Source organism: Enhydra lutris, unplaced genomic scaffold (assembly GCF_002288905.1).
Source record: "Enhydra lutris kenyoni isolate GAN:26980312 unplaced genomic scaffold, ASM228890v2 scaffoldscaffold92, whole genome shotgun sequence".
In the NCBI taxonomy this organism is placed as follows: domain Eukaryota; kingdom Metazoa; phylum Chordata; class Mammalia; order Carnivora; family Mustelidae; genus Enhydra; species Enhydra lutris.
Window position 1 is genome coordinate 3,993,467 of NW_019154176.1, and position 8,194 is coordinate 4,001,660.

The following is an 8,194-nucleotide window of genomic DNA, read 5'->3' on the forward strand; positions in this document are numbered from 1 at the left end:
ATATATATAATATATCAGTTATTAGCTGCTTTTTTTCTTTTTCTGGTCAATTTTCCTTTTATTATGATATATTGACTTTCCTCATCCTTTTTGATGCCTTTGTCTTAAGTATGCCTCATCTGATATCAACAAGCTGCCTGTCATCCACTTGCTTCAGCAGCACATATCCTAAAATAAGCTGTTCATCTTCATCTTGGTTAGTGTTTCTTGGTATACCCTTATTATTTCCTGACAGTCAAACTTTCTACATCATTATAGGTTAGGTATAGTTCTTGCACACATGAGATAATAGAATTTTGTTCCTTTGTCCAATCTGAGACTCTCTGTTTTTAAAGATTAAAGCCATTTAAACATTTGTTATAATTACCCATATATTTTGTGATTTTTCTTTGCTTCTTTATAGTTCCTTTCCTGACTTAAAATGGTTTGACCAAAATCTCTTAAGTTCTGTTATTCCCCTATTGTAATTTACAAGTTATAAATTCTGTATCCATTATTTTAGTGGTTACGTTTAAACTTAAGTCATGTGGAAAGTCCAAAATACCCAACATTTTTGTTCTCCTGCAACTCAAGGCAAGAACCTTTCAACACTTATTCTAATTCCTCTTTTGTAGTACATGTAATATTTCCCTAGTATCTTAATCCATCTTGTTTGTGTGGAACTATTATTATTAGTTTAAAACTCAGTGTTTTTTAAAAAATTTTTCTACATATAAACAAGTTACTTGGCTCTTCATTGCTTCCTGGATATTGCTTATTTTTAATTCAATTTGTTTTATCCTGAAGTAAATCCCTTAGTTTTTTCAGTAAGTTTTCATGCATGGTAAACTCTCTCAACAGTTTTCTGAAATGAGAATCTTCATGGGAGGGTCCTACGACTAAACTTTGACATACGAGTTGCTGTAAACACTTCATCAACGGTTCAATATGGAACTTGTATATAAACAGATGTTATTCTTAGTCCAGATGGGAAATGGGTTGTAATCTCATCTGATCTTCCAGAACCATCTCTGTAGCTTTCCTGGAATGTCATCTTTTCAATACTTTCAGAGGAATATTACCCATGGAAACAAGGAACCAAACCAGTGCATCTGAATTCATCCTCCTGGGACTTTCAGAAAGTCCAGAGCAGGAGACCCTCCTCTTTGCTCTGTTCCTGTGCATGTATGTGGTCACCGTAGTGGGAAACCTGCTCATCATCCTGGCCATCAGCTCAGACTCCCACCTCCACATCCCCATGTACTTCTTCCTGGCCAATCTCTCCTTGGTTGATTTCTGTCTGGCCACTGACACAGTCCCCAAGATGTTGGTGAACATCCAAATCGGTAGCAAGTCAATCTCCTATCCCTGCTGCCTGACCCAGATGTACTTTTTCCATTTCTTTGGCATTATGGACAGTGTTTTAATTGCTGTGATGGCTTATGACAGGTTTGTGGCTATATGTCACCCCTTACACTACACCACCATCATGAGTCCTCATCTCTGTGGCCTGCTGGTTGGTGGCCCATGGATGTTTTCCTGCATCATCTCCCTCATTCATATCCTCCTGATGGCCCGTCTGGTTTTCTGTGGGAACAATGAGTTGCCCCACTTCTTCTGTGACCTTACTCCCCTTCTCAGGCTTTCTTGCACTGACACCTCTGTGAACAAGATCTTTGTACTCATCGTGGCTGGGATGGTGATAGCCACGCCTTTCATCTGCATCCTGGCCTCCTATGTTCGCATCATTGTGGCCATCATGAAGGTCCCCTCTGCAGGGGGCAGGAAGAAAGCCTTTTCCACCTGCAGCTCTCATCTGTCTGTGGTTGCTCTCTTCTATGGGACCACCATTGGGGTCTATTTGTGTCCTTCCTCTGTGCGCACAGCTGTGAAGGAGAAAGCCTCTGCTGTGATGTACACTGCGGTCACCCCCATGCTGAACCCCTTTATCTATAGCCTGAGAAACCGGGATCTAAAAGGGGGCCTGAGGAAGCTTGTCAACAGAAAAATTACTTCATCTTCCTGACCACAAGGACACCTGGACACTTCCAGGAAGTAGGAACTCGACATCTAGGATCTTGGACTAACGAATGGAATTGCATGGTTTGGGAGAGTAGCCACATTGGATTTTGAGTTGAAGATGTTTAAAAGGAAATCTGGCCTTGTAACTATTTTCTCAATTACTTGGACCAGTAAGAGTCCTTTGCTGTCTTCCCAGAAAGATCAGTCTAGTTTCTGCCAGATTGGATTTATCCTGGTTCAAAACCCAGTTAGCTCTCAAAAAATATTTATGCCATTTGTGTTCTGGGCTTGCTGTGAGTGTTGGCCATGGAGTGGTGAGCAGGAGACACAAGGTCCCTACTGTGCAGAGTTTATAGTTGAATGTGGGAAAAGATACTGGACATTAACTTTAATAGAATGAACTATGCACATGAGGGCAAGGATAGGATAGAGTAGGAACCCCCTACAGAATCTGGAAGGGGGAATCCAGGAAGGTTTTCCGGGAGAGAGAATCCTAAACCTCCAAGGATGAGATGATGTTTTCTCAGGCAAATATGAGGAGAAAGAGTATCAGAAAAAGAAAAAAAAATACAGTATGTGAAAAGGTCAGAGAACAAGAGGAAGAGAGAGAAGGATGCATTTGTGAAGTGAAAAATCCAGTTATGGTCAAGAAGGACCTTGGGACCAACTCAAGAGTTTGGCTTTTTCCTGAGAACCAGGCAGTTCACTGACTTCTAGAGACAGTCAGGGAGCACATAGGTGAGTCATGTCCCCTGTACCCTCACTCCTATTCTGTCTTCTGGGGGATCAGGATGGCATGGGCTGGATGACATTTGTACAAGGCACAGGGGAGAAAGAGATTGAGACCATGCACTAAGAAAACAAGGAACCACTTGATGGTATAGGTCTTTGTAGCCAAAGAGGAAAATACCAATCAACTGAATCATGAATGTCTAAGCCAGGAGGAAACCGAGGCATGTCTCAGTCGCCATATACCCCTGTGGAATGCAAATGAGTCGTAACACTGCTTACAACAGAAATGGGAGTTATTTGTTGCAGGTGCCTCCTCACCGTGTTCTTTTACACTGTCTCATTTCCTCATTCTTTGGCCCCTGTGAAAGCAGCGCACCTCACTTACGTGTATTGTGAAGTAATTCTAATCTTTACGTAGAGATTCGCAACCCAAATGGAATGAGCAGTGAATTTGGGCTCTATTTCTGGGCTGAATGAGCACTGAAGGGGGCCAGAATTTTTCAAATGGTGCTAAGGAGCTGACAGCATCTTAAGCGGAATGGCTTTGAATAATTTGTACCTCTAGCTTGCTCACGTTACTTTCCTTCCAAGAGAATTCATTGAGACTTTCTCCATTGAACAGACCTCCAGACCTGACCCTGCTGAATAAAGATGCTTTCTAGGGATACTCTGGTGAAAAACACCCAGAAATTAAGGATAGTGGAGTTTGCTCCAGGGAACCCATCACTGAGTCAGGGAGCCACCAAAAGTCAGCTGATAGTTGAACCACAGCTTTTTCTCCTAGTAGGTCGTCTTGCCCATATGCCCATGAGTAGTTGCAGTAATGGTTGGGAGAGGGGATCCAATAGGGGATGCCTGGCACCAATAAAAATCTCTTAAGATTCTGTCAGCCAAACTATCTCTGTCTTGTTTTGTGTTTAAAAAAAAAAAAAAAAAAAGTTAAGGCCTCACCTCCAGGAGAGATTTGTCCTGGTAACCCTAACAATATCAACATCTAACATTTGCTGGCATAGATATATGTTTAATTAATTAATTCAACAAATATTTACCAAGTGTCCTTTATGCTAGCTAATATTCTAAGCATTGGCAATAGAGCAGTGAGCAAGAGAGAAAGAGAGAGAGAGAGAAAGCCCTTTCCTATGACTACAAGGTTTAGTACCCAAGAGGTTTTTTGGGGAGTGAAACTGATCTGTATCCTGATATCAGAGCAATGACTTTGAAGGTACTAAAAATTTTAAAGTTTCTTTTTAAAGATTTTATTTATTTATTTGACAGAGAGACAGAGATCACAAGTAGGCAGAGAGGCAGGCAGAGAGAGAGAGAAGGAAGCAGGCTCCCTGCTGAGCAGAGAGCCTGATGAGGGGCTCGATCCCAGGACCCTGAGATCATGACCTAAGCCAAAGGCAGAGGCTTAACCCACTGAGCCACCCAGGCACCCCGGTACTAAAAAATTTAAATGCTCTTTCTCCCCAGGTCCCACAAATCTATACATGGGATAAAATTCCACGGACTGTAAACTAGAAAAAAAAGTTAATTTTACTGATACTACTTTTTTTTCAAAAATAAAATTAAACACTAGATAATAAAGCAACCATTCCCATTTCAGCAGGGAAAACAATAAACAAAGAAGTAATCACTATGTCAGATAACTACCAGTGGTGAGAAGAACTTCAAAGGTTTAATGGAGACTATGTGACAGAGACAGATGGGGGGAGGTATTTATTTATATGGGGAGATATTAATATGGGCATTTCTGAGAAAACTTTGTCTCTGGTATGGTGACTTCTGAGATGAGACCTGTATCAGGCCAAGAAGAAAGTATTCCTATGAAGGAAGTGGGAACAGAGTGTCCGAGGAAAGGAATTAGACATGCAAAGTCAGGAACAAGTTGGTATTTAAGTATTAAGGATTTGTCCATGTTTTTAAAATATATGTAGATTAGTGTAAACAATTTAGATTTGCAGGAACAAAATCCTGCAAGCATTATAAATATAATATATATATAAAATATAGAACTTGGCTGAAAACAACCAAGGGTCATTATCTCATGGTTTCTGTGGGTCAGGAAACTAGGAGTGGCTTAGTTCCGGGACGAGGCTCAGAGTCTCTGATAGGGCGGCAGTCACAGTGTCAGCGGGCATTACGGTCAGACCCCATCTTCACTAGGGCAGGGGACCTGGCTGCGCCCTCCCTCTGGGCAGATCTCACTTCTTCACTCATCAGAGACAGCAGATCCAGGACAGAGGGGTCTCTCCATAGTGGGGCAGGAGAAAGAGAGGGACAAAGACAGAGAGGGGGAGAAAAACAGAGAGGGAGAGAGAGACAGAAAGAGAGACAGAGGGAGAGAGAGGGAGACAGAGAGAGACAAAGAGGTAAAGACAGAGACTGAGACAGACACGGAGGGAGAGAGAGAGACAGAAACAGAGAGGGAGGGAGACAGACAGAGACAGAAGGAGAAGGACCAAAGAGAAGGAGAGAAAGAGGGAGAGGGAGACAGAGAGAGAGAGAGACACAGAGACAGAGGGAGAGAGAGAGATAGAGAGGAAGGGAGAGAGAGGGACAGAAAGAGAGAGGGACAAAGACAGAGACACACAGAGAAAGTGAGAGGGAGAGGCAGAGATAGGGAGAATGAGAGGGAGGGAGAAAGGGAGGGAGGGAGAGACAAGGAGAGAAAAAGGGAGAGACTGAGGGGGACACCAATATCCTCCCAGCAGCTGCCCTTTCAGGCGAGGTTGGTGGCCTTAAAGCTGGGTGTTGCTGGTGTGGACACTCCGAAGTCATGCAGTTCCATTTTAGGACACGCAGGGGCAGCAGAGACACCTGGCCCAGATGCCCCCTCCTCTCACCGGCAGGAGGAACAGAACTTTGCAGGGAGCCTCTGGATACCATGCCCAGACCTTCTGCTAATCCTTCCTGGTTCCTGACCCTCCCTCCACCTCAGCCCCGTCACCACAGGGGAGCCACAAACCCGCAGCTTCCTGAGGGCATCCCACGTCGGGGCACATTAGCAGAGTGGCCTTACGTGTTCCAAATCCCCTGTGCATCCCACCCCCAGGACTCCCTGAATCTCTGCTCTCTTTCCCCATCCCACCCAGGACTGGGACCATCTGGGGTCCAAATGGGGAGGGGGTTCCACAGGGCCCTTGTTCTTTCTGAGGTAGGGAGAGAGAGAGAGAGAGACGGGGGCCGGGGAGAGAGGGGGGAAGGGGCCCCAATCATGACAAAAAATAAAAATAAAACACCAGCCTCTGTATACAGGGTCTCAAGTCCAGAGGTGACCTTGGGATGGGTGGCATGTAGTGTCCACTTCACCAAGGCAGGATTTGGAGAAGGCCAAGGGGAAGGTGGAGAGACGATATTGACAGAGTACTTGCGTGTTTAGGACCCTCATCCTTCCCTTCGCAGACACTCATTGGGTGCCTGTGATGTTCCTGACAAGCCTCGGGCCTGGGGGGACGATGGATGAATCAGTGAACGGCCAGACTCTGCCCTTCAGGAGCTAACATTCAAGTGTCCGAGTCCATGAATATAATTAAGAAGTGCATCGAGGAAGATGTGAGGTCACATTTTTTTGAAGAATAAAATATGGGTAAGGGTAGAGCGGTCTGTGACAGTTTTTCTCTTTTATAGCTTTACTGAGATATAATTCATATAGCATGCATTCACCCACTTAAACTATACAACTAAAAAAGAAATATATAAAAAAATAAAACATACAATTTGGTGGTTTTCAGTGTGTTCACAGAGCGGTGCGCCCATCACCACGATCACTTTTAAAACGCTTTATTCCCCAAAAAGAAATCCCACACTTAATGGCAGTCCTCATGCCCCATGTCACCCCTACTCCTTAACCCCCAGCCCTGACTAACTACTAATCTATTTTGTTTCTGTGGCTTTGCTGATTTTAGACATTTTGCATAAATGGGACAGAGTGTGTGGCCTTTGTGACCGTCTCCTTTCACTGAGCCTTGTTTTCAAGGTTCATCTATGCTGGAGTATAAATCAATACCTCATTCTTTTGTAAGGCCAGATCCTAGTCTCTCATATATTGGATATATGTCCAGAGACAGCACATTTTCTGTATCCACTCATCAGTGGATGGGCATTTGGGATTTTTCCCACATTGTTTCCACTCTTTGGCTGTTAGGAATAATGCTGCTAGGAGCATTCATATACAAGTTTTGTACAGACAGGATTGTAGGGTGTTTTTGTTATTTTTTGTACTGAGGCATAATTGACTTAGAGCATCATGTTAGTTGCAGGTGTCCTACATGATACAATGTTTATATGTCTTGCTAAATGATCACCACAGTAGGTCTGATTCAAACCTGTCACCGTACATTGTTGCAAAACTTTTTTTCTTGCCATAAGAATTTTTAAGATTGGGCACCTGGGTGGCTCAGTGGGTTAAGCGTCTGCCTTCTGCTCAGATCATGATCTCAGGGTCCTGGGATGGAGCCTCATGTCTGGGCTTCCTGCTCACCGGGGAGTCTGCTTCTCTCTCTCTCTCTCTTCCTCTGCCCATCCCCCTGCTCATGTTCTCTCTCTCTCTCTCTCAAATAAATAAATAAAATCTTAAAAAAAAAAAGAACTTTTACGATCTGGTGTCTTAGCAACTCTTAGCAATACACAATTTGCATTGTCACTAACAGTCACCAAGCCATACACAGGATTGTGGTTTTATTACACTAACTACTTAGGGAAGGCCTCACTGAAAAGGTGGCGTTTGATTAGCCGTTGGAAAGGTGAAGGAGGGAACCATTTGAACAGGCACAGGGCAGCCAGCTCCCAGGCCCTGAGCTGAGAGCAGGCCGGTGTGCTCAAGGAATCACTGCGAGTAGAGATCGGGACCATGTTAACAGAGTTAAATAATGAGCAGCTTTCTTATCATTGTGCAGCTGTTGGAGCAGTTCCCAGAGATGACAAAGAGCTTGCAGGAAGCGTGAAGAGCTCGGTAAGGAAGGGGGAGCGGAGGGGAGCAGAACAATGAAAGCGGGGGGGGGGGGGGGTGAGTCATGGCAATGGGAGTGTGGACAGAGGTGTTACCTGGGTCAATGAGGTGTTACCCTGGGATCCGAGCCAGCTAGGTGGAAGGGGGGGTTATCCCCAGTGAAAGCAGGCAGGCCTGGGCTTTAGAAAGTGAATCTGGTAGTGCACCGGCCTGGAGCTCCCCACCCTCCTCAAAGCCTGAGCTGGGAAGGCCAGCTTCCCCGTGGATGCCAAGCCCCCAGCCCAGCAGAAAACAGGTCTCAGGTGTCGTTAACACCTGATTTGTCAGGAGCTGAATGAGATCAGATTTCCCTGGGAGGCCTGATGTCCTTGAGGGAGGGGTCCCACAGTCTGTCCTGGTTATTTCTGTCCCCAGTCCCCCCACAAACCTAAAGGCACTATTCACTGCGGACAGTCTCTCTCTGCTTTGGAGTCAGGGAAGGGGCTGAGGCTTCCTCCAAGTCTGAGGATA

At 44.8% G+C, this 8,194-nt stretch overlaps 1 protein-coding gene across 1 annotated transcript; it reads left to right on the plus strand.

The window, feature by feature from the left end:
• Positions 1 to 1,063: 1,063 nt before the first annotated feature.
• Positions 1,064 to 2,005, plus strand: LOC111162527 (olfactory receptor 24). The gene has a single exon (XM_022527014.1). The coding sequence runs from the start codon at positions 1,064 to 1,066 to the stop codon at positions 2,003 to 2,005; it is 942 nt and encodes a 313-aa protein (XP_022382722.1).
• The last annotated feature ends 6,189 nt before the right edge of the window (positions 2,006 to 8,194 follow it).

What these genes read in the sequence shown, in the direction of transcription:
- LOC111162527 (XM_022527014.1), top strand. Translation starts at nt 1,064, where the DNA reads ATGGAAACAAGGAACCAAACCAGTGCATCTGAATTCATCCTCCTGGGA.